This window comes from Phacochoerus africanus, chromosome 15 (genome assembly GCF_016906955.1).
Source record: "Phacochoerus africanus isolate WHEZ1 chromosome 15, ROS_Pafr_v1, whole genome shotgun sequence".
Taxonomy (NCBI): Eukaryota; Metazoa; Chordata; class Mammalia; order Artiodactyla; family Suidae; genus Phacochoerus; species Phacochoerus africanus.
The window spans coordinates 114560233-114587851 of NC_062558.1; the positions used below are offsets into that span (position 1 = coordinate 114560233).

At 39.4% G+C, this 27619-nt stretch overlaps 1 protein-coding gene across 1 annotated transcript in view; it reads right to left on the bottom strand.

Moving 5' to 3' along the window:
- Positions 1-8504: 8504 nt before the first annotated feature.
- Positions 8505-27619, bottom strand: part of PCGF6 (polycomb group ring finger 6) — a 37595-nt gene continuing 18480 nt past the window's right edge. The window contains 2 exon segments of the mRNA XM_047760986.1: positions 8505-9691; positions 21068-21154. Coding sequence (XP_047616942.1) covers positions 9635-9691; positions 21068-21154 — 144 coding nt within the window. The 3' untranslated portion in view covers positions 8505-9634.

Consider the following 27619-nt stretch of genomic DNA (forward strand, 5'->3'; position numbering starts at 1 on the left):
GCTTGCTGAATCCTGAACACCACCATCTTTCTTAATTCATCTGGCTAAGGGCACTTTCACACTACTTAAAGATACATTAGTGGTACTGCTACTAAAAAGAGATCTGTTAGTCACATACTACAAATGATAGTTTCATAGTAATCAAAGCATCTTTGGGGGCCTATTAAGGAACAATAGTCTCATCAATACATGGGTTTGCAATATAGACTTTGGTTGCCATTTCTAAGAATATGGTTAATGGATCCTTCTCTATGCAAGACCAGAATCCTTTTATTAATTTATATAATTTCTGGCTCTAATTTGTATCTCCTGTTTTCAAGGAGTCACCACTAACTGCCATGAGCTCATTTGTGAGAAAGACATTAAAAGCATCTCACAGACTTGATAAATTATTAAGTCAGAGCAATTACAGTAACAAGGAAGCCTGACAAGTTCAGAATCATAAGGAAAGACAAGCAGCAACATCAACTACTATGACAGAACAGGACAACAAAGTGAGTCTGTGAGACTGTGGGTGAGCCCCCCCACAAATCCAATGTGACTTTCATTTTTTTTTTTTTTGTCTTTTTGCTATTTCTTGGGCCGCTCCCTCGGCACATGGAGGTTCCCAGGCTAGGGGTCCAATCAGAGCTATAGCCACCAACCTACGCCAGAGCCACAGCAACGCAGGATCCGAGCCGCGTCTGCAACCTACACCACAGCTCACGGCAACGCCGGATCCTTAACCCACTGAGCAAGGGCAGGGACCGAACCCGCAACCTCATGGTTCCTAGTCGGATTCGTTAACCACTGCGCCATGACGGGAACTCCCCCAATGTGACTTTCAGAGTAACTAGAGATCTCCTGCATCTTGGGAACTTATTAATAAGAGCTATAAGTTATTCAGTCCCTACTTATATGTCAGGCAGAGTACTAGGCAGTAAATGAAGAATGATCTCATTTAAACCTCACCACCCTCATTAGGTGTGGTATTTGTTTACCCATTTGACAAATGAAGGAATGGAGCCTTGGAATGACAGGTTCAAACCCTTGTCTGATGCCACACAGTGAGGAACAGAGCTGGGAGTTGAACATCGTTCTTCTGAATCTGCAGTGCTGACTCTTCTCTCCTATGCTGCCTTTCTACATAAAAGAAAGTCTCCTCACTTGAGGGAATAGATACCTTTCTTTTTATCCACTCTTTCACACTTTGCTCACCAAGTGTCACTTAAGGTTTCTTTGCACCAGAAACCTTTGCCAACACCAGGTCTAAAGGAAAAAACTGCTACACTTTGCAGACTTCTTGAGCCTACTCCTTCCTGCGTTGCAGTGAGACAGTGGTGAACCCAAACTGGGCTCTGGGCCCATCCAACCATCCAACCATGAGTCTCCTCTTGCTCCTGCTTAAAGTTTTTATAGAATGGGGTGCTATTCACTTATTTTTTTATTTTTATTATTATTATTATTTTTTGTCTTTTTGCCTTTTTCTTGAGCCGCTCCCACAGCATATGGAGGTTCCCAGGCTAGGGGTCCAATCAGAGCTGTAGCCGCCGGCCTACACCAGAGCCACAGCAACGCGGGATCCAAGCCACGTCTGCGACCCACACCACAGCTCACGGCAATGTGGGATTCTCAACCCACTGAGCAAGGCCAGGGATCGAACCCGCAACCTCATGGTTCTTAGTCAGATTTGTTAACCACTGGGCCACGACGGGAACTCCTATTCACTTATTTTTTAAAATAGAGTTTAAAAAAATAATTTTGTGGAGTTCCCATTGCAGTGCAATGGGTTAAAGACTGAAGTCATCTCTACGGTGGCTCCAGTCACTGCTGAGGCGCAGCTTCAATCCCTGGCCCAGCACAGTGGGTTAAGGATCCAGCATTGCAGCAGCTGAGGCATAAGTTGCAGGTGCAGCTCAGATTGTACCCCTGGCCCAGGAACTTCCATATGCTGCAGGTGCAGCCAAAAAAAATAAATAAATAAACAAGGCCCTGGAATTAAGGGGATATTACAGAGGGGATAATTCCTCAAGAGGTAATAAATCCAGAATACTTCTTTATTTTATCAGACTATCTAAAGAGGGGGGCAAGATTTGAATAATAGTCTGGAAACTAGGGTCCAAATTTTAGCTCTGGAGATAATGCAAATTATACATAGTGCTCAGGATAAACTTTGAGAACCTACCTATGATCATAAGCACGGAGCCCAGAACCACTACTCCTGGCTCTAAAAGCAAACCGGTAACAAACTTGACTAGCATCCATGAGGACGCAGGTTTGATCCTTGGCCTTGCTCAGTGGATTGAGGATCTGACGTTGCCGTGAGCTGTGGTGTAGGTCGCAGTTGTAGCTCGAATCTGGCGTAGGCTGGCAACTATAGCTCCAATTCGACTCCTGTTCTGGGAATTTCCATATGCCACGGGTGCAGCTCTAAAATGAAAATTTTAAAAAAAAGCAAATAAACCATCCAACAAGCATGAAACTTTTTTTTTTCCTTGGCTACTCCTGTGGCATGTGGAAGTTTTGTGGCCAGGAACCCAATCGGAGCCACAGTAGTAACAACACAGGATCCTTAACCCACTGTGCCACAGCAGTAATTCCATGAAACCATTTTTATTTTATTTTATTTTTTTGCCATATATGGAAGTTCCCGTGCTAGGGGTGGAATTGTTGGAGCTGCTGCTGAGGCCTACGTCACAGTCACGGCAACACATAATCCCTTTTTTTTTTTCTTTTTGGCCTTTTTGCCTTTCCTAGGGCCGCTCCCCAGGCATATGGAGATTCCCAGGCGAGGGGTCTATAGGAGCTGGAGCCACCGGCCTACACCAGAGCCACAGCAATGCGGGATCCGAGTCGTGTCTGCAACCTACACGACAGCTCACGGCAATGCCGGATCGTTAACCCACTGAGCAAGGGCAGGGACTGAACCTGCAACCTCATGGTTCCTAGTCGGATTCATTAACCACTGTGCCATGACGGGAACTTCCATGAAACCATTTTTAAAATGTATTTAAAAGCAGATAGGCTTTCTGGAGAAAAGGGAGGTGGAGGTGGGGTTTTATTATGGAATGATGGAAACGGATAGAGGTGGTGGCTACACAACACTGTGAATGTACTAAATGTCACTGAATTGTTCACTTTAAAATTATTAATTTTATGTCATGTAAATTCATCCCTATTTTAAAAATCCATTGACAGAGAATTTATGAAACTACCGGAAAATATAATTACAAAGTCTACCATACTTCCTGCTCCAGCTGAGACCATTATGTACAGCCACCTGGGTCAACCCAGTTAGAAGGAATTCCATTAGGACAACATAAGCTGGATCTAATAAGAGTAGTATTGATTTTAAAACAGACTGCAGAAAAAGCCAGAAATATCCCTGGATGTAAATGAAAGAAAGAATGGCTAGAAATGCTGCTTGCTTATGACCAGTGATCACTGATTTCCAAGAAATTTTATTTTTAATGACATCATCAGAAATTTCAAAGTTTCTTAAAAAATCTAAATTGTAAGAATATATTTTGATACTTAAAGCTAAATAGATTGAAACTAAATATACTTGAAAGCACAGTACTAATTTAAAACAGAAATAATTGAGGGAGGCTTTGCAAGATCTTAAAACAGAGCTCCTATGTGAAATTTTATGTTTCTTTATGGATAATACATTACTGGCTTTGCTGCATGTTCAGATTTAATGTACAGGTTAGATTGATGTTATCAGGCCTTTTGCTATTTTCAAATATCTCACATGGCTATACCATTTGCAAATGGGGTGAGTGCTCCTGAATCCAGCCAAATAAAGGACTGTTTTTATTACATTACCAACCCCTGCTGCATCACTTAAAGGGAGAAAGAATGGTTATTAGGTAAATCAAAAGGCTTCTCTCCTTCTCTTAAGATTGCCCTCTTGTTTTATGCTATTTCACAAGCTTCCTAGGTTGAGGTGGAGACTAGCTAAAACTTATAAATTCTTTCTTACAATCCTTTGAAATATACGTACATTGTAATAAAACGGAGTGAGTCACACCATAGAAATTTAAAGATTTATGTTTCTACAGTGCTTCAGTGATTCTGAAGAAAGCAACAACAACAAAAAAAAAACAAAGAAAAATGAAGATTGATCTTGGGAGGGTCTCCAGGCTCGCTTCCTCATTGATTAATCACTGTAGAGCGCCACATGGCTACTTTCTCCCCTGGTGAGGCACGTGATCTCCATACTGAGACATTTCATTCCACTTCTCATATACAGGTTATAGAATGCTCAGCAGAGTGTAACCAAAATCATTAGTGTAAGGGCTGGAATTTTGGAATACAATCCATAGCAGGTATAGTTAATTACTGATTATTGCACAGGGCGAAAAAACATTTTTTCCTTAGAAGTGCTTATTAAAACAAAAATTTTTTTTTTTTTTTGGTCTTTTTAGGGCCACACCTGCGGCGTGTGGAGGTTCCCAGGCTAGGGGTCCAATTGGAGCTGTAGCCGCCAGCCTATGGGATCCGAGCCACATTTGACCTACACCACAGCTCATGGCAACGCTGGATCCTCAACCCACTGACCAAGGGCCAGGGATCAAACTCGCGTCTTCATGGATGCTATTCGGATTCGTTAACTGCTGAGCCATGATGGGAACTCCTAAAGCAAATTTAACTTGAGTTTATCTGCTATGCCATAAGGGTGAATAAATGAGATGGGTGACTTCTATCTCCCATCATTTCCTGGAATAAGGATTCATACATATAGGATTCCTGATATCCTTTAGGGCTACGCAATCTTTTATCTTTTCTGAAGCCGATGTAGCTCAACAAACAGAACTCCTTTCTGGTAACTGAAACTGTCTGTCCATGGGCTAACCTAGTCTGCAAAGTGGAAACAGCAAGGCTAAGATTAGAATTAGGGTAAAACAGAATTCAGGTCCAACTCCAGGGCCTGTATCCCTACCCTTTGCCCAATTATTAATAGGAGATGAATAGAGAAAATGTGTAAGAAAAAAGAAAAAAAAGACGGTTTAACATCAATCTTTTAATATTAATGGACCTACTTACTCAGAAACTAACTCAGCAAAGTAATCTAAGAAGTGACTACATAGGGAGTATACTTGAATTTGAAAATAAGACTACATGCCAGCCACTGTTCTGAATCTTTACATATCTGTTAATTCTCATAACAAGTCTTGTCCTAATTAACAGATATAGAAAATGAAAGCTCAGAGAAGTTATATAAATGTTCAAGATCACACAGCTTGCAACTACCAAAGCTGGAACTCTAAGCTATGAGTCTGTCTTTCAATTCATGTCCTTAATTGGTGCGCAAGACTGCCCCTGTCTTTTGGGGGGAAAATCTGTTCCCGGCAAACTTTGTTTTCTCTTGGGAAAACACTTTCTTAGAAACATTAGAAGAAAAAAACCTTTTCTCACTTAAATAAAAACAGTTTTGCAATAATAACCTCTGCAAAACCACAGACATCATCAAAGTGAAATCAAAATGCAGTAAAGATCAAACTATAACATCCATTTCACATAAGTAAATACTTGGCACGCTTTAAGAAGATCAATATGGCATTTCATTTGTGTGTGGACTATTATTCTCAAAAGATAGTAAAATTTAGATTCCATCAGTTCAGTTTTGAAGAGTGGCCAATAAATAAACTCATGTACACAACGACATATTGAAAAAGCTTAAAAATGAAGGCCTACCCCTTGTTATGATCTACTGAAGAAAGCAAAGATGAACAGCATTCAGAATCAGCATCTGCTTGGAAACTTCTCTATCACTAGGGCTTTCTAAGAAAACAAATTAAGTACACCATAGAAGTTGTAACCATTAGAACTTTAAAAAGAAAACAATTTTTTAAAAATTAGTCACATAGCATCTAATAAAGCAATTGTGACCTGGTCATCCTAAAAGAATATTTATCTAGAATTGAATCATAATAGACTTTGGGCAATACAGTTGGGCAGGCTGAATAGAACAAGTAAACTGGTCAATGACATTATTCTCAAGAATTCAAAGCCAGACGTACTCAGGAGAATCACTATGTGGGTGTGTGCGAGGTCTGTGTTAACTAGCAGTCCAGAGAAGGGATCATCAGAAACTAGGTAAGGATGTGTCTGATTCAGTCAGGGGGGAAGGGCAATGCACAGGGGAAGGAAGCTCAGTGAAGCTCAAGGTCAGAGGAAATGACTCTGGTCAACACTAGGGAGAAAAGATTGGGATGGCCTTTGAGGAGGAATTGAGAAAAATGCCAACCACACATTCTCCCAAACTACAACTACCACAGACTAGCCCTCTGGGCATCTCTGCTCAGATTGGCTCAGGCTTAAGCAACAACAAAAGAAGCTGCAAGCTGTGCCAATCAAACAAATCTTTCTAGAGCCATTGAAGTTAAGCTCTGGAATCTGCACTTACTTGTGCAGATTTGGGTATTTAGTTTTGTTTCTGCTCGTATTCCTAGCGAAAATTCCCCTTGGAAAAAAAAAAGATCTTAATTGAAGGCATGCTGCTGGTGGTGGGAATAAGGCTAACTCAAGGCAACAAGACAGGGCATTTCTGTTCTTGTTTGTGCTTTTCCCTTGTCTAAGTCTTTAACCCTCTGGTTATTTGAAGACGACTACCATGTGTTGCCTTCCACCACTAAGTTTTTTGCTTCTCCAGAATAGTCAGAAGCAACTGCTCAATGCTTGCTCTTGTTTTGTCTCTCAGTCTCTGCCTCTGTTCCCTGTCTATTGCTTTCCCATCTAACTGTATCTTTGAGGTATGCTATCCAGAACTGGACACAAGGTGCATCAGAGATTTTAAGTATTAACTCCCTTGATCTGAAACTGTTTTTATTGATTTAGCCCAAGGTCACATTGGTTTTGGAAGTATAGCTTTGTAAACTAGTCAATCAGCATTCTTACTTGGTTTACTGCCTGGTAGTAAATACGCAAAATAGAAATAATCAGATATAAATTCATTCTTTGGGATTCTTGGAGGTTAAGTCCAGGAAGGAGGAAAAAAAGAAAGGGTGGAGCTCTTTGTGACTCTTATTTACCAGTATCTGCCCTTCGTTAAGATTCTGAGACATGTATAACAACAGGCTGCTAGTTCCTTCAAGACAGAAGGAATTTTAAGCTTGTCCGTGCAATGTCTAACAAGTGACATTATTAAAAAAGTGTTTTCCCATGTTACTATAAATCATAATTTCTGGGCCTTTGGAATATCCTGTCTTTGTATGCCTGAGACCTTGGGCTGCACCAGATAGTTTACACGGACAATGTGATTTATGGTGAATGCCTAACTCTGTATACCTGGGGCTCTGGGACATGTCATATCAGTTTCACTACTGGATAGGTGCTGGGATCACAATGGCTGAGTCAATCACATGGGCACTGGATGCCTATGTGACTGACTTTTAGTAAAAACTCTGGACACCAGGGCTCAGGTAAGCTTCCCTGGCTGGTAACACTTACTCGTCACCTATCACTGCTAGGAGAATTAAACTGCTGGGAGATGTTTCTGCATCTCCGCTGGGAGAGGACCAATGGAAACTTGTGCCTGATTTCTCCTGTACTTACCCTATATATCTTCTCCCATGGCAGATTTTAATCTGTATCCTTTCATGGTAATAAACTAACCATCAGTATAAGAGCTTTCTGGGTGCCCTTAGTCCTGCTTGTGAACCATTAAACCTGGCGGTGGTCTTGGGGATCCCCAACACAGATGTTAACATGGGACAAGGATAGAAAAAGTAATTTGTGCAAGAAACATTTTTTTTTTTTTTTTGCTTCTTAGGGCTACACTCGTGGCATATGTAGGTTCCCAGACCAGGGGTTTAATTTGGAGCTACAGCTGCTGGCCTACACCACAGTCTCAGCAATGCCAGATCCGAGCCTCGTCAGTGACTCACACCACAGCTCATGACAACACTGGATCCTTAACCCACTGAGTGACACCAGGGATTGAACCCACAACCACTTCCTAGTCAGATTCATTTCTGCTGCACCACGACAGGAACTCCTGTGCAAGAAACATTTATTTATTTATAATTTTTTCCATTTCTTGGGCTGCTCCCATAGCATATGGAGGTTCCCAGGCTTGGGGTCAAGTTGGAGCTGTAGCCGCTGGCCTACACCAGAGCCACAGCAACACCAGATCCGAGCTGTGTCTGCAACCTACACCACAGCCCATGGCAACACCAGATCCTTAACCCACTGAACAAGGCCAGGGATCAAACCCACAACCTCATGGTTCCTACTCAGATTCGTTAACCACTGAACCGCGACGGGAACTCCGAAAGAAACATTTAAAAGGCAACATACTCCATAGTTGCTATTCTGTCTACTGTCAAATAAAGGCATTCAGTATATCAGTAAAGATATTTATAAAATATCTATTTGATACCACAGTTTAAACTCCAATTTGAATACCTTGTCTCTTAAGAGTTTTGGTTATTTTTTAAAAACCCACAATAAACATGAATACTTCAAAATAGGTTAAAATAAATTTTTATTAAAAAATTGTATTAAATGTTAGAAGAGATTTATACACAATTCACAAATTCTTTATAAAACAATCACCAATCTTTCTCTAATTGTAATTGTTTTTAGGCAGATTTGGAAATTTTGCAGTGAAATACAGTCTACAAAATAATTCTTTTAGAAAGCATTACAATGCTAATTTTAGGCAAAATAACATTTAAGACTGAAATCTTTTCATGCAAGTGAGTGAGCTCCCAAACACCCGTATTCTTTATCCCAGTGACAAAGTAATGGGGAAATGAACACTAACTGACTTACTGAGGAAACAAAGAACAAGTACTCTGTAAACTTCTCAAATTCACTCAAATGTTTAAATTACTTTCAAAAGCAGTGCCATTACAAGGTATTGACAATCACACTATGTACTCAAAATGAATGTTAATCAAATTAACATTCAAAAAATAAAAATATTGTTGCAAAGAGGTACCCCTTGCTGTAAGATATGTTAAAGGAGTCTTCCTTACACTGAAGGCTTACGGCACGGGCCATAAACCGTACAGCAGACAGTCTCTTCACACAGAAAAATTATAATTCATCCCTTTTAGAAGTGAATAATATATTTTTAGTAGTGTTGTTGCTTAAAAAAAAAAGATACAAATTCAAAATATGATGGTAACATACAAAAGTGGCCCACAGTTTTGGTCTTTTGTCTGAGAGGTACATTCTGTAATTTAACAAACTCTGGTTTTAAATTTTCAGTTCAAAAGCACACTTCTTTTCCAAAAGGAGACTGCCCAAATGATGCCATTCCAGAGAGCAGAACCTTAACCACCAACTTGAAAGGGATATATGGCTCAATGAAGACAAAACCAGTCATCGGTTTACCTCAAAGATTAGGAAACAAAATCAATGTCAAAAAATTTGAAATCATAAGGAATTTAAAAATTCAATGCTTTAAAATTTCCCCCTGAGCTATGGATGTTTTTTAAATATAGTCTCTAGTAAAACAAATGCATTCTATCAATCCAAGTTCTACTTATAAATGCTATGATTCTTGGTGCTGAAAATAGATGTTATGTCTTGAACAGCACAAAGGGATAGCAATGACACGTTTCGTGGATATCTTTGGTGAAATGCAAACCTGCAGAGGCCTCCTTATTTTGTTTCCCTCCTCATAATAGCCCTAGTATCTTCAAGTAATTTTCAAAGGAGAAACCACAAGACCATAATGAAGGACGAGCAGACCATCCTGAAAAGAAAAAAAGTGTTCTACAACTTTATTTGAAAATTAATTTGCAGTTACGCAAATGATCAAGTCAAAGGTAGCTTCTTTTTCATAACCCAACATTGATACGAAATTCTTTGATTCAAAGAGAATAAAGGGCCCAAGATACATAAATTTGCTTATTCACTCACCTTATCACCAAGCACTCCCTGTCAATGTGACTTTTTAATGACTTTCAAAAGAAAATCTGATAACTACCAGGTATCCATAGTTAGCCAAAGTTGTTTATGGCTAAGCAGTACTCCAAAAGGACTAAATTAGATACACTTTTCCTTCTGCACAGACTACTTAATATATCACCCAAGCATTGGGCTTTCCTAAAAAAAAGACTCAATAGTTATAAAGTATCATGGATGTACTAAGAAATAAAATATTTATTTCCCACATTAATGCAGCTTACTACTAAAATAAGTGAGAAAACTTTGGAATACTTACTCATTTAATATGGCATACATTTTACTTCCACCTTGAAGACTGTTCAGTACAGTCAGCCCTCTCTTTGATATCCAGAGTCATCATCACAAACAGTAACTATACTGTAACAGTGATGTCCTCTGGAGTTTCTGGCCAACTTAACTGGACACCAAATGACTCCAGATACCATGTTTCTGAATCTTTTTATGTCTCCTCTCTCTTGACATCAAGTCTTAATTCTTTGTGCTCTCACCAAGGTTGCGTCCAGCAGCCAACCTATGTTTTTTCTAATCTACTATGAACTGAAAAACTAGCTTGAAAGGAAGACTCACTGGGGAAGTATGCCATGAACCATGAGCCTACTTTGAGCAATATATACAGGAAGTGGTGGCACAAATGCCTTGCTTTTTCATGGCTCCACTTCCTCATTTCTCATTCACTATTCGACTTATTGCAATCTGGTTTCTGTCACCAGAAACTTCAGTGAAAACTCGCCAGAATTCTAAAAAGGGATCCATAAATTCAGATGCCCACAAGGGCCAGAATATGTGAGTTAGGTATGTGAGTCATTACAGAATGTTGAGACCAGTGTTAAACTAGAGAACAGATGCCTAGCTAAAGAAATTTAAATGCAAAAATATTCAAAACACAGAATAAGCCAAATAAAGTTAATCCCATACCATGTTTGGCCCATGGTCCGTCAGATCTATTCTAGACGAATTAGCCTAATCAAAGTAAATGCATTTGTATACTAACATAAATGGAAGGATTCTATTAACATTTTTACAGCAATACAAATTACATTTTAGATAATGTCAATTTTTTGCATTCAATTACATTTCAGAATTACAAGCTGTTTCAAAATCTCAAAACAAACTTCAACACATGTATAAAAAAGCATTTTATGGAGTTCTCTTGTGGCTCAGTGTGCTGGTGATCTGGCATTGTCTTTGGCTAATGCTGTGGCCTGGGTTCGATCCCTAGCCCAGGGGGGATTCTCATGCCGCAGGTGTGGCAATAAAAAAAGCATTTTATGAAATAATGCCTTATAATTCAAATTTCTATCTATTCATCTATTATGTTTACATTGTATATAAATATATAGGACTATACAAATATTATTTACAGTCTATATTTAGATGTCTCCAGTCATGGTCTCCTTAAACTAAACAACCAAACTGAATCTTCTAAAAGGTGAGTCAGATTATGTCACTTCTGTTCTTGGCTCAAATCTCTCCAATCAATAGTTTCCCACTTTACTCAGTTAAAATCCAAAGTTCATACTACAGCTTATAAAGATCTACACTGTTTCATTCCAACTGCTCAGACCTCAGCTCCTACCATTCTCTCCCTCACTTACTATATCCTAGTTTTCCCACTGCAGAGACATGTCATTCATTTAGCTAAAAAGTCCTGAGATTCCAGGACACATTGTTATCAATGAGGACTTTAATAGTATTCAGGCTATTTAAGTTCTGGGACTTGCTCATCTCTGAATCTTCCCAAATGTCTAGAATAGTGCTCCCTAAATATTTTTTGAAGTTAGCCACATCTGTGACTTACACCACAGCTCACAGCAACACTGGCTCCTTAACCCACTGAGCAAGGCCAGGGATTGAATCTGTATCCTTATGGTTACTAGTCAGATTAGTTTCTGCTGAGCCATGATAGTAACTCCTCTAATCAATTTTTTTAAAAGATAGTCATTTTGTAAGATTTCTGAAGTTTGACCTCATAAAAATTTTAGGAAATATTTTGTTTATATCTCTAAGTATGCTTTTCTTAGCTAAGAAACTATTTTGCTTTTGTATTTTATGAAGACTTTTTTTGTCATCTTTTTTTTTTTTTTTTTTTTTGTCTTTTCAGGCTACACCTGTGGCATATGGAGGTTCCCAGGCTAGGGGTCCAATCAGAGCTACAGCTGCCAGCCTACACCACAGCCACAGCAACATTAGATCTGAGCTGCGTCTGCGACCTATACTACAGCTCACAGCAATGCCGGATCCTTAAGTCACTGAGCAAGGCCAGGGATTGAACCCATGTCCTCATGGATGGTAGTCTAGTTTTACTAACCGCTGAGCTATGAGGGGAACTCCGAAGAATCTTTTGAATTTTGTTACTAAAATGTAGACAACTGGTAATGTGGTGCTAAAATCATATAAGAATAATTAAATAATCATCCAAAAAGGTATTTGGCTACATTTTTATTTTTTCATTTTCAGCTGCACTCATGGCATATGGAAGTTCCCAGGCCAGGGAGCCACAGCTGTGAATTATGCCACAGTTGTAGCAATGTCAGACCCTTAACCTACTGTGCCACAGAAGGAATTCCCAGCTACCCTTTTGTTAAGAGCCTGAGTTTTAAGTTCAATTTTTACAATAGGTGAATCTTGATTCTATCGCTAACTAGCCAAGTGACTCTGGGCAAGTTACTTAATCTCTTTTTACCAATTTCCTCACCTATAAGATACGACAATGGACTTTATTTATGTATTTATTTATTGTCTTTTTAGGGCTGCACCTCTAGCATATGGAAGTTCCTAGGCTAGGGGTCGAATCAGAGCTGCAGCTGCCAGCCTACGCCACAGCCACAGCAACACCAGGTCCGAGCCACATCTGTGATCTATATTGCAGCTCATGGCAACACTGGATCCTTAACCAACTGAACAAGGCCAGGGATCAAACCTATGTCCTCATGGATACTAGTTGGGTTCATCACCACTGAGCCACAACAGGAACTCCTACCAATGGATTTTATAATTAGAGGGCAAAGTTTCAGGAGAAACAGGATGTCAGCATAGTTTCAAAGTATCTACCCATCAAGACATACTCCCCAGTATGAAGACATACTGACATCATGTAACTCCTGATATCATACCCTGAGAAGGGTGCATCACTTCTCTAGGATTTTTGCCAAAAATGCACAATCCCTAGCTAGTCACGAGAAAGCATCTGACAAACCCAAACTGAGGCACAGTCTGTAAAGTAACTGACTAGTACTCTTTGAAAGTATCAGTGATGAGACAAAAGACCTAAATAGACATTTCTCTGAAAAAGACATAAAGATGGGCAGGAGGCACATGAAAAAATGCCCAACACCATTAATTACTAGAAATGCGAATCAAAACTAGAATGAGATACCACCTCACACCACTCAAAATGGCTATCATTAGTAAGTTTGCAAATAACAAATGCTGAAGAGGGGTGGAAAGAATCACACTGTTGGTGGGAATGTAAATCTGTACAACCACTATGGAAAACAGTATGGAGGTTCCTCAGAAAACGAAATATAGAACTGCCATAAAATCTGGCGGTCTCACTCCTGGGCATATATCCAGACAAAACTACAAATCAAATAGTGTTCATATCAGCACTATTCACAACAGCCAAGACATGGAAATAACCTAAATGTCCATAGACAGATGAACGGATTAAGAAGATGTGGTACATATACACAACAGAGTACTGCTCAGCCACAAAAAAAGAATAAAATAATGCCATGTGCAGCAACATGGATGCAACTAGAGATTCTTATACCAACTGAAGTCAGAAAAAGAAAGACAAATACCATACAATATCACTTATATGTGGAATCTAAAATATAGCACAATGAACCTATTTATAAAACAGAAAAAGACTCACAGACATGGAGAACAGACCTGTAGTTGCCAAGGGGGAGAAGGGAGGGAATGGGATGGACTGGGAGCAATGGGTTAGTAGATGCAAACTTTTTCTTGCCAGGGATTGAACCTGTCCTCATGGATACTAATTTGGTTCGTTATCACTGAGCCACAAAGGGAACTCCTGCAGATGCAAACTATTACAATTAGAAGAGATAAGCAATGTACTGTATAGCACAAGGAACTACATCCAATCTCTTGTGACAGAACATGATGGAAGAATAACATGAGAAAAAGAATGCATATATGTATAACTGGGTCACTTAGCTGTACAGCAGAAATTGACACATTCTAAATCAACTATTTTTTAATTAAAAAAATGTGTCAGTGATGAAAAACAAGAAAGGACTAGAGAATGAGGAGAGGATAAGGAGACATGACAACTAAATACAATGGGGAATCCTGGATGTGGATCCTGGGACAGAATATAGACAAAAGTAGGAAAACTGGCAAAATTCAAATGTCTGCAGCTTTATTAATAATATTGTCATAATGTTAATTTCTTAGTTTTGATGATTGTACCATGGTTATGAGAGATGTTAATATTAAAGGATACTGGATGATATCTACCGAGGAACTATTTTTGTAACTTTTCTCTATGTTTTAAATGATTTCAAAGTAATATTTTAAAAAGAAGGGGACAATAATTGCTCCTTTTTTTTAAGGTTGCTGTGAGGCTTATATGAGGTAACATATGTTCTTTCAAGCTTATATATAATACAGTATGGGGCATTCAGAGCTCAAGAAATGTCAATTATTATTAATACTGCCTTTCTCCTAGCTCTAAGCAATTTCACATCATATATGTTTTGTTTCTCAATTACCTGACAGGCTGATCAATAGATACCTGCTTTTCTTTTCACTTTCTCACCCAAATAGCGCTTGAAGACTTTTTTAAAGTGAGTCCTAATACCATCTTATTCTATCACTAAGTTGACTGTATTGCAAAGATAATTACATTCCATGCTTCTTCATGTCTTCTTTGGAAATAAGAAAACTATTGCTGGAGTTCCCGTCGTGGCGCAGTGGTTAACGAATCCGACTAGGAACCATGAGGTTGCGGGTTTGGTCCCTGCCCTTGCACAGTGGGTTAAGGATCCGGCGTTGCCGTGAGCTGTGGTGTAGCTTGCAGACTCGGCTCGGATCCCACGTTGCTGTGGCTCTGGCGTAGGCCAGTGGCTACAGCTCCAATTTGACCCCTAGCCTGGGAACCTCCATATGCCGCGGGAGCAGCCCAAAGAAATAGCAAAAAGACAAGAAAAAAAAAAAAAAAAAACTATTGCTAATGGAAAAGCCAGTTACCTTTACAAAGAAACAGAGACATGACTAAGTCCCCTCTCTTCTTTTTCTTTTTTTTTCTTTTGTCTTTTGAGGGCTGCATCCGAGGCATATGGAGGTTCCCAGGCTAGGGGTTGAATCGGAGCTGTAGCTGCTGGCCCTACGCCAGAGCCACAGCAACTCGGGATCCGAGCCGAATCTGCAACCTACACCATAGCTCTCGGCAAGGCCAGATCCTTAACCCACTGAGCAAGGCCAGGGATTGAACCCACAACTCATGGTTCCTAGTTGGGTTCGTTAATCACTGAGCCATGACGGGAACTCTGGTACTATAAACTTTCTTCTATATGTCTCATTGCTATTGGGTATATACTCAGGAATGGAATTCCTGGGTTAGGTGGTATATAAAGATGGCTTAAATTGATATCCCCACCCAAATCCTATAGCAATTTAATCAGTTCACATTCCCACTACCAAAGTGCATAAATTCTAGTTGCTCCATGTCCTCATCAGTACTTATATTGTGAATCCATTTAATTTTAGCCAGTTCTTTTGCATTTTGCTGGGTCTACTTAGCCAAACAAACTATATTTCCCACAATTCCCTTCCCATTTGGGTTAGTCAATTATTTAGCCAAATGAGATTTGCATGAGATTTGAGAAGTAGAAGGAAGAAGCCATTACACTCAGAAGGTCAGTAGAGGGTACCACTTGCTACTCCAGCTTATGCACACTGTTGGTACAGGGCAGCAGCCACGCCTGCAACTCCTCCAGCTCCCACCAGAGCTCCATTTTCAGCTTCTCTAAGTTCTGTTTCAGCACCATGGCAAAGACTGCCAGGTTTATCTATAGATCACCCACAACACTGAGGATGGAGGTGATGAAACAGAGACTCCAGTTTCTCCTAAGTTCCAATTTGCTCTTGCTATTCCCACTTAATGTTCATCTTTTCTCCCAATTGCTGCTCTGCTGATTTACAATGACTACTGGTCCACTACCAAATGTGGGCAATATCTTTCCAAATACTTCTTTTCTTTCATTCATTTTTTTTTTTTTTAGGGCTGCACCCTTAGCATGTGGAAGTTCCCAGGCTAGGGGTCAAATCAGAGCTAGAACTGCCAACCTATATAACAGCCACAGCAAAGTCAGATCCAAGCCGCATCTGCAACCTACACCACAGCTCACAGCAATGTCAGATCCTTAACCCACTAAGCAAGGCCAGGGATTGAACCCATATCCTCATGGGTACTAGTTAGATTTGTTTTTCCTGAGCCACAACGGGAATTCCCTCCACATACTTCTTTACCAGCCCCTATTCTTATGTAAAGTGCAATTACTTATTCCATAACAATCATATTGGTTCTATGTCCCAGATGAAATCCTAGCAGTTAAAATTGGTGAATCTAGGGAAAGAGTAGATGGATGTTCACTGGATTATTCCTATGACTCTTCTGAAGATTTAAAAATTTTCAAATACAAAGATTACCATAACAAATATCTTTGTAACTAATACCTAGTTCTACTGGATATTAACACTTTGCCTTTTTTTCAAATATCTTTTTAAAATGATAAAAACTTGGAGTTCCCGTAGTGGCGCAGTGGAAACAAATTTGACTAGGAACCATGAGGTTTGTGGGTTTGAGCCCTGGCCTTGCTCAGTGGGTTAAGTATCTGGCGTTGCCATGAGCTGTGGTGTAGGTCGCAGACATGGCTCGGATCTGGCATTGTTGTGGCTCTGGTGTAGTTCGGCAGCTCTAGCTCCGATTAGACCCCTAGCCTGGAAATCTCCATGTGCTGTGGGTGTGGTCCTATAAAGACAAAAGATAAATAAAACAAAATAAAATGATAAAAACTTTACATCTTCTTATCTAAAAGAGAAAAATATTGAGACATTAAATCTGACTGGTGCATATAAGGATATAGCAAATTAGTAAAAAAGAACACTGAGAAAAAATTAAATATAATTCTCCACAATAAACCATAGTCATTAAGGCAACAGAAATTCTAGCCATAGTTCTTTACAGATTGGTGGTAAAGTAGAGCCACCAAAAATCAAGAAAAATATAATGATTTTTTGTTTCCTATCAAACTAGACATACATCCCCCATGATCAAGCCATTTCACTCCTTGCTATTTATCCAAGATAAATGAAAACATATGTTCTCAAAAAAAAAGAGAAAAGAAACATGATTTTAAAAATGGGAGAAAGGAGAAGAGGAGAAAAAAAAATTTGTATAAGAATATTTACAGGAATTCCTGTTGTGGCTCAGTGGTTAGCGAACCTGACTGGCATCCATGAGGACCCAGGTTCGATCCCTGGCCTCAATCGATGGGTTAAGGATCAGGTGTTGCCATGAGCTGTGGTGTAGGTTGCAGACACAGCTTGGATCCTGAGTTCCTGCTGCTGTGGTGTAGGCTAGTGGCCACAGCTCTTGATTTGACCCCTCGCCTGGGAACCTCCATATGCTACAGGTGTGGCCCTAAAAAGACAAAAAAAAAAAAAAAAAGTCTATAGCTGCTTTAATATTAGCCCCCAACTGGAACTAGCCCCAGGTCTGTGGATAGGAGAAGGGATAATATATACGGCATATTATGATGAAAATACTATGCAGTAACAAAACAGAACACTATTGATATATGCAACCATACAGATGAATTTCAAAATGTATGCTGAGTGAAAGATGCTGGAACAAAAGAGTACATGTTTTATGATTCCACTTATATGACACATGAGAATAAGCAAAAATACTCTATGGTAAAACAGAGGTGTAAATCTTTTTTTTTTTTTAAGGGCCACAGGTGTGGCTTATGGAAGTTCCTGGGATAGGGTCAAATTGGAGCTGCAGCTGCCAGCCTACACCCTGGCCACAGTAATGACAGACCCAAGTCACATCTTGGACCTACACCACAGCTCCTGGCAACGCCAGATCCTTAATCCATTGAGCTGGGGGAGGGATCAAACCCATATCCTCATGCATACTAGCCGAGTTTGTTTCCACTGAGCCACATAGGAACTCAGGTGTAAAATCTTTGTAACCTTGGGTTAGGCAATGGTTTCTTAGATATGACACCAAAAGCACAACAAAAGGAAAAATAGATAAACTGGACTTCAATAAAATCAAACCAAATTTTTGTGCTTCAAAGATCACCATGAATAAAGTGAGAAGACAACCCAACGAATGGGAGAAAGTTTTCATAAATCATTTATCTGAAAAGGAACTAGTAGTTAGAACTCTTAAAACTCAATAATAGAAGGACAAAAAAAAAAAAAAAACACTCAATTTTTTAAAATGATGGAAATGGGTAAAGAATATCCAAAAGACAAAAATGGGCAATAAATACATGAAAAGATGCTCAACATGATTAGTCATCAGGGGAATGAAATCAAAACCACAATGAAGAGTTACCGTTGTGGCGCAGTGGAAATGAATCCAACTAGGAACTATGAGGTTGCAGGTTTGATCCCTGGCCTGGCTCAGTGGGTTAAGGATCCAGAGTTGCCATGAGCTGTGGTGTAGGTCAAAGATGTGGCTCAGATCCCAAATTACTGTGGCTCTGGCGTAGGCCGGCAGCTATAGCTCCAACTCCAATTAGACCCCTAGCCTGGGAACCTCCATATGCCACAGGTGGGGCCAGAAAAAGAGAAAAAAAAAAAAAGCAAACCACAATGAGATACTACTGCACACCCAAGAGAATGGCTATCATCAAAAGGTAGGTAGGTAGGTAATAAAGGCTGGCAAAGATGTAGGGAAATGGAGACTTTTACACTGCTGCTGGGAACATAAAATTGGCCAAGTTGGAATTCCCATTGTGGTACAGTGGAAATGAAACCAACTAGTATCCATGAGGATATGGGTTCAAACCCTGGCACTGCTCAATGGGTTAAGGATCTATTGTTGCTGTGAGCTGTGGTGTAGGTCGAAGATGTGGCTCAGAACTGGTGTTGCTGTGGCTGTGGCATAGGCCAGCAACTATAGCTATGATTTGACCCCTAGCCTGGAAACCTTCATATGCTGCGGGCGCAGCCCTTAAAAAAAAAAAAAGGGGGAACAACTCAAATATTCATCAGTTGATCAATGATCCAATAAAATGTAGTATATCCATAAAATGGACTATTACATAGCCATGAAAATGGACAAGTTACTATACATGCTATAATAATGAACCTTGAAAACATTATGCAAAGTAAAAGAAGCCAGTCAAACAAGACCACATAAGGTATGATTCCATTTATATGAAGTGTACTAGACAGCTAAATCCACAGAGACAAAAAGTAGAGTAGTGGCTGACAAAGGCTGGGGATTGGGGTTACATGGAGAGTGAGTACTAGTAAGTATGGAGCTTGTGTTGGGAGAGATAATGTTCTAAAATTGATTGTGGTGAGAGTTTCAAAACTCTGTAAATATACTAAAATCCATTAAATGTATACTTTATTTTTTTATTATTATTATTTTTTTTGTCTTTTGTTGTTGTTGTTGTTGGTATTTCTTGGGCCGCACCCGCAGCATATGGAGGTTCCCAGGCTAGGGGTCGAATCGGAGCTGTAGTCCCCGGCCTACACCAGAGCCACAGCAACGCAGGATCCGAGCCGCGTCTGCAACTTAAACCACAGCTCACGGCAATGCCGGATCCTTAACCCACTGAGCAAGGGCAGGGACCGAACCTGCAACCTCATGGTTCCTAGTCGGATTCGTAAACCACTGCGCCACAACGGGAACTCCCTAAATGTATACTTTAAATAGATGCACTGTATGATATATTAATTATATCTCAATAAAGCTGTTATTTAAAACAAAACAAAACAAAACAGAGAAATGCTCATCTATGGTGGGAAAAAAAAATCCAAACAGTAGTTGCCTCAGTGTTGGGAAGAGGGATTGACTGGGAAGGGGAATGAGAGAGTTCTCTGGAGGAGATGTAAAGTTCCAAATCTCAAGAAGGAGTCTGAGTTAAATAGACATATATGAATGTCAAAACTTATGCATTTCATTATACGTCAATTCAAACATGTAGTTGTTCACTAAACACAAGGCAAGTATACCAATATAAGAATTATATTTCTAACAAATTAAACACAAACTTGTTAAGCTGAGAGCTGCTCATCTAATCTTTACTAGTACTTGTAAGCTTCTCAGAGCCTTTATAACTCATTTATTTGGGCTGCACCCATGGCATGTGGAAGTGCCCTGGTCAGGGATCGAACTTGTGCCACAGCAGCAACCTGTGCTGCGAAGTGACAACACTGGATGGATCCTTAATGTGTTGTGCCACAAGAGAAATCCAGAGCCATATAGATCTTGAAACAATTGATCACTCTGGGTTCAGTGATGTGTTAGAATATGTGGATCTTGCTTTTCTTTTCATTAAAACTGTAGATCCTATCTTGCTTTTCATTTATCCTAGCTAGATTTCACTTTACACTCCCACTCATATTATAGGCTAATTAGAACATCACAACAGTTATTACCAGGGCTTCTTACCAATTGAGCAAGGAATGGTATATGAACTTCTACAGCCTAATGAGTATCTGCAAATTTTTCTTAAAGAAATGTTCTTGTAGATATATTTGTCCAGTAGTCTTCAAAGCTTTATTGCAGTATTGACAGAGAACAAAGAGCAAAGCCTCTAGAATCAAACTGCCTGGGGTTTGAATCCTGGCTCACTCAATTACTCACTGTGATTAAGTTACATGTTCTTTCTGTACCTTGGTTTCCTTACCTTTAAAATTGGGGATAAAAGAAAACCTACCTCATAAAACCATGAGGAATAAGAGAGCTAATTGATCTAAATCATTTAGAAATGTGCCTGACACAAAGTAAGTATTCAATAAATATTAGCCTTATTATTTACAGTCCATAATTTTAAGAAAATTATAGAATATTTATTAAAACCATTGCTAATACAGAACTTTTTTGTTTCATTAAATAACTTGTCTGCTAGGCATAAATACAGTAAAATCTAAGACCCACCTGCATTGCTGCATCACCTATTGCACGTCGAATTTCCCTTAGCGTTTGATACCGCTCCAGCAAGTGATCACCACAGATAATATCTACCTACAGACAAATAAGGGCATAAGATTGCTTTCCTGCTTCAAAAAACCATACGAAAAATTAAAAGGTCAACATATTTGTTCTAGACTAGGCTCTGCTATTTTTGACTGATTAAACACTCTCAAGAAAGATTTTAGAAACTTTGTACAAGAGTAAATAAAATATAAAGAGCATTAGAGGATGTAGCAGGACAACAAAACACCACAGCAGATAACACAATTATTTCCTTGAATCTCTGGGAACAAGTTATATCACATTTGACACATTCAGCATAAGGCACAAAAAGGATATATGTGTGTGTGTGTATATGTGTGTATATATATGTATATATATGTGTATATATGTGTGTGTATATATATATGTATGTATATATATATTTTTCCCCCCTCCCGTTTTATGGCCACACCTGAGATATATAGAAGTTCCCAGGCCAGGGGCTGAATCCTATGCCACAGTCGTGGCAATATCAGATCCTTAACCCATTGTACCACAACAGAAACTCCCCAGAAAGCGTATTTTTTAAAATAAAGTTTCATGATACAATGATTGAAAGGGTTTATAATACTTAAAAAGGCAATATTAAGTTTTTGCATAATTTTCTTAACCTTAATAAGGTCTTTTCAAACTTTAAGTAATATCAAAGCTCTAAGATAAATCTACTTTTATACAGAATGCTCTAGAAAGAACAATATGGTTGTAGAGTTACATACTCTATTGTAATGATTCCAGTATTTTACTAAGATAGAAATGCAAATCCTTATTTTCTCTTCCACTGAGTATGCCTTTCCCATTGCCTTAAAATGGGATCAGGTCCTCAACATCCTGTTCATAGGTATCACTTAATTGGCTCCATCTCCTAATGTCCCTATTGAGTTTATGGCATGAAATTTTTTCTTGCTTTAAACCAGAACACCACCTCTAACTCCTATTTCTCCTTTTCCTTTCTTCTTCCATGCAATCAGTTACCAAGTCCTTCTTAATAATAACTCTTAATAATAAACCATCTCTCCTAACCAGATATCCTACCTTCAAATTCTGTTTACTCTAAAAATCCTATGCACAGCCAACATGTTGTTGATCTCCCTAAAACCTTCAGCATGGTTGGGTAAGAACAGCAAAAGCAGTTGCATTTAACTGAGCAGCCACTATGTGTACCATATGTTACACTACGTATTTGACATATGTTATTACTTCTTATTTTCACATTCCTGTGAGCAAGGTTCTCTAATTCCCATTTTACAAAGAGGTCAATAAACTTTCCTAAGGTCACAAAGCTAGTAAGTAGCAATGTTCACAATGCTCAGATCTGAACCCAGGTCTATCTCTCTCGAAATGTAAGTGCATGTCAGGGGCTGGCGTACTTTCTATAAGGAGCTAGATAATATATACTTTAAGCTTTGTGGGCCATAGGATCACTGTCACATGTGCTTAGTTTCACCACTGTAGCATGAAAGCAGCCAGAGTATGACTGTTCTAACAAAACAAAATTTATAAAAACGGATAGGTTAGATTTGGCCCACAGGTCGTATATGTCAAGCCCTGTGTTACCTCATAATATGTAACCTCCGATCAGAGATAACGTGTGTGTTATGCTTACCAGTGTTAAAGTTGGCAGAGCAACACTTGTTTGCAACATGACTTGAAAGCAATGACAGTAGATTTTGCACACAGAACTTAGATCCATGAAAATAAAAGAATTTGGAAACTGGCATTGTTTTTATTAGGTATCCAGCAATCCAGAGACCACACCACTCTTAGTGGGCTTCACTATACACTGTACAGTACACATTTATGATTTGTTTGCTACAATTTTCTTTTCAACTTAATCTTAAACCCAGGGATTAGCCATTTACTAACAGCATGATGTATACAGTCCTAGAGGGTATGTATGCATGTTAGGGGTTGTTTTTTGTTTTTATAAAAATGGGATCATGCTATTTTGTTCTACAAATTCCTTTTTTTTTTTTTGCTTTTTAGGGCTGCACTTGCAGCGTATGAAGGTTCCCAGGCTAGGAGTCAAATTGGAGCTACAGCTGTCGGCCTACATCACAACCACAGCAATGGCGGAATCTCAGTTGTGTCTGCAACCTACGTGACAGCTCATGGCAACGTCAGATTCCCAACCCACTGAGCAAGGCCAGGGATCGAACCTGCATCCTCGTTGATTCTAGTGGGATTCACTTCTGCTGCATCACGAAGGGAACTCCCTGTACTACAAATTCTTAAAAAAACAACAACTACACCTTAATATACCATGGACATATTTTGGAGTACATAGCTCTCTAACAGCTGTATTGTGTTCCATTTTATGAATATATCACAAATTATATATCCATTCTCCTGATGAACATTTACATTGCTTCTGATTTTACATCGTGATTTTTAAGTTACTTGACTGTAAACACTTCATAAGTTAGTTCATTCAAACAGTCACATCTCTGTCAGTCCCCTGACAGCATGAATTTTCTGACTTGTTCTAACTAATCACATATATGCTCAATTTAGTACCAATAGATAATAAAGAAATGGTAGAGACACACCATCGTTACATCAGAGTCTCTAAAAAATGATTTGGGGAGTTCCAGTCGTCACTCAGCGGAAAAAAATCTGACTAGCATCCATGAGGACACAGGTTCAATCCTTGGCCTCACTCAGTGGGTTAAGGATCCGGCGCTGCTGTGAGTTGTGGTGTACGTTGCAGGTGTGGCTTGGACCTAGAATTGCTGTGGCTGTGGTGTAGGCCAGTGGCTACAGCTCTGATTCAACCCACAGCCTGGGAATCTCCACATGCTGTGAGTGTGGCCCTAAAAAGACAAAAAAAAAAAAAAGATTTGGGAACAATTCAATGGTACAGTTAAGGTCATATGTTAAATAAACAATAGTAATAAAAAACCTATCTTTTAAGATGGAATGAATTATGGTAGGATTAACAACAAAATCTAGTGGTTGTTGATTTTTTTTTGGCTGCATCTGAAGCACGCAGAAGTTCCCAGGCTGGGGATCACACCCACACCACAGAAATTACCAGAGCTACAGAGGTGACAACTCCAAATCCTTAACCTGTTGAGCCACCAGGGAACTCTTAGGATCTTTTATATAGAGAATATTTAGTGATAAATGTGATAATCATCTCATAAAAGCAAAATAAGATTTGAAGATGAAATGTACAATGAAACACAAGAGTAACTATAAAATAAGACAAAAGACACCAATAAGGAGTCCCCCTTGTGGCTCAGTGGTAGCAAGCCTGACTAGCATCCACAGGGATGCATGTATGATCCCTGGCCTTGCTTAGTGGGTTAGGGATCCAGCGTTGCTGTGAGGTATGGTGTAGACTAGTGGCTACAGCTCTGATTCAACCCCTAGCCTGAGAACTTCCATATGTCTTGGATGCAGCCCTAAAAAGACAAAAACAAAAGACAAAAAAGACACCAATGAATTCAAAACACCACTAAATCAACCACAGTAATCCAGAGGTACTGGAGTATTTATGTGAAAGAAATCTATTTAGATAATTTTTTTCTTGCTTTTTAGGGCCACACCTGCGGTATATGGAAGTTCCCAGAGTAGTGGTTGAATCAGAGCTGCAGCTGCTGGCCTACGCCATAGCCACAGCAAAGCGGAATCTGAGCTGCATCCGTGACCTACACTGTAGCTCATGGCAACACCAAATCCTTAATCCACTGAGTGAGGCCAGGGATTGAACCCATATCCTCACAGATGCTAGTCTGGTTATTAAAACCCAAAGAGCCACAATGGGAACTCCTATTCAGATAATTATTGACTTCTGATTTGAATTAACTTAAATCTCTTAAAAACACACGTTCAGGAGTTCCCGTCGTGGCGCAGTGGTTAACGAATCCAACTAGGAACCATGACGTTGCGGGTTCGGTCCCTGCCCTTGCTTAGTGGGTTAACGATCTGGCGTTGCCGTGAGCTGTGGTGTAGGTTGTAGACTCGGCTCGGATCCCGCGTTGCTGTGGCTCTGGCGTAGGCCGGTGGCTACAGCTCCGATTGGACCCCTAGCCTGGGAACCTCCATATGCCATGGGAGCGGCCCAAAGAAATAGCAAAAAGACAAAAAAAAAAAAACAAAAAAACACACGTTCAGAACTATCTTCCCTTTTTATTTTTATCTTCCATAAATAACTTTAAAGGTATTTTATCATTTAACGGTCCCCTAGTAATCACTCATTCCTGCTAGTAATTAACTGTATATGAAGGTCACATATCTGTAAACAAAGCAAACATTTTCTACTCGAAACTAGAGTTTAAAGGTCAGCACAGAAAACTGGAGTGACTTGGTTGACCAAGAATTTTATTTTAATGGTTAGTGAGCTCAATGTTTTGTTCCTATTAGAAGTAACTCTGGGAATTCACTGGTGGTCCAGTGGTTAGGACTTGGCACTTTCACTCCTGTGGCCAAGGTTCAATCCCTGGACTGCGAGCTGAGATCCCACAGCAAGTCACTGCATGCAGCGCCCCCGCCCCCCCACCCCCCACTCCTGCAAAAAAAGGAGTTAATACCTTATTTATTCTCTCTCAGATTTAGAAGGCTTAAACAATTTTTTTTTTTTTTTTTTTAGGGCCACGCTTGTGGCACATGGAAGTTCCCAGGCTAGGGGTCAATCAGAACTATAGTTGCTGGGCTACACCACAGCCACAACAATGTAGGATCTGAGCCGCATCTTCAACCTACACCACAGCTCACAGCAATGCCAGATTCTTAACCCACTGAGCAAGGCCAGGGATGGAACCTGCGTCCTCATGGATACCAGATTTGTTTCTGCTGCACCACAATGAAAACACCAAGCTTAAATAATTTTAGTCACAAACGGGTCTGCATGTTTCATAATTCTGTTCTATTATTTTAACATTTTGGTGAAATAGTAATTTATGAATGTTACCAGCTATCTAATACCTGAATAAGAAAAAAAATTACCTAGAGCCCAGAGCTGAGAGTGAAAATTAAAGCCTGAAACAGATTTCCTATAATTTTATTTCAAAACGTTAAAAGTCTTGAATTTTATGATATGAGGAAAAAAACTTACATTTTTTCACACTAAAACCAATTTAGAGCTTTGGCAAACCAAAGTGTTTTTGGCTGCCCCTTGGCATATGGAGCTCCCAGGCCAGGCAGCAGATCCAAGCAGAAGCCATGAACTAAGCTGCAGCTGTAGCTGTAGCAACACAGGATCCTTAACCCACTGTGAGGCGCCGGGGACCAAAACCTGCAGCACAGCACTCCCAAGACGCTGCCGATCCTGTTTTGCCATAGAGGGAGTTCCAAACCAAATTATTTATTTATTTATTTATTTTTGTCTTTTTAGGGCCACACCCACGGCATATGGAGGTTCACAAACTAGGGGCTGAATCAGAGCTGTAGCCACCAGCCTACGCCACAGTCACAGCAATGCCAGATCTGAGCCGTGTCTGCAACTTACACCACAGTTCACGGCAACATCAGATCCTCAACCCACTGAGGGAGGCCAGGGATCGAACCCATAACCTCATACGAACCAAATTTTTTAAATGTGAAATGTATAAACGGCTCTGATCAATAATCTAGCCACAGAGAAAGTAATCTATATCCTAAAGAAAGTCCTGCCCTCTTGAGTGCCACTTCTTATTCTACCTAATCAGATGTAAGTATTTTGATTTCCACTTTTAGAAATAACAGATTATTGTGGAATCACTCATACTTCTTTGTCTAGGAGTCTCTAAACAGCTATCTAATGGTAACCAAAAGTCTAAAAAAACCTCAAGTATGCTTTGGCTACAAAGTGACAGATAAGTCATTTCCAATTTTCAGTTGCCATGAGATACAACTAGTATTATGCCAAAGTTAGTAAGAGAAGTCACATATCTTTGAATTTAATATATATTTAATATCAGCAGATATTGGTCCTAAAAACACCAGCAAAATTCCAGCCAGCTTTGAAATATCTATTATCTAACAAATACATATTTTAGATAAAAATTATTCTATAAAATTTTACATATGCTGGAGAATGATACAAATCTTTTTTAAATAAGACTAACGAAAAAGCAAAATTATATAAATATTCATTTTCACTGGTCCACATACCCAAACTATGAATATATTTACACTTTATGTTTAACTATACCTGAAGTTTGAGACTCCATCCTACAACAACATATTATATAGCTAGAATGGGAGAACTGTTTCAATCCTTAAAAAACTAGCAGAGTCTACATTAGATAAATATTTCACTTTTCTAGGTGTCCTGGGCTAGCTTGTTATACTTGAGCAACAGATAAATGCAAGAATGTTCTCTAAAGAGAAGAGAATGGATGGAAAAAAGTAATCTGCTCTACTATCGAAAAGGAAAGAGCTGGAGCTGAGGCTCTAGAAGCTCTTTAATAGTTCTCACGCTGTCAGCTTTTCTCTGACACCCACAGATGGTCATCAATGGCATCAAGAAATAGATAATAAGTCAAATATGAT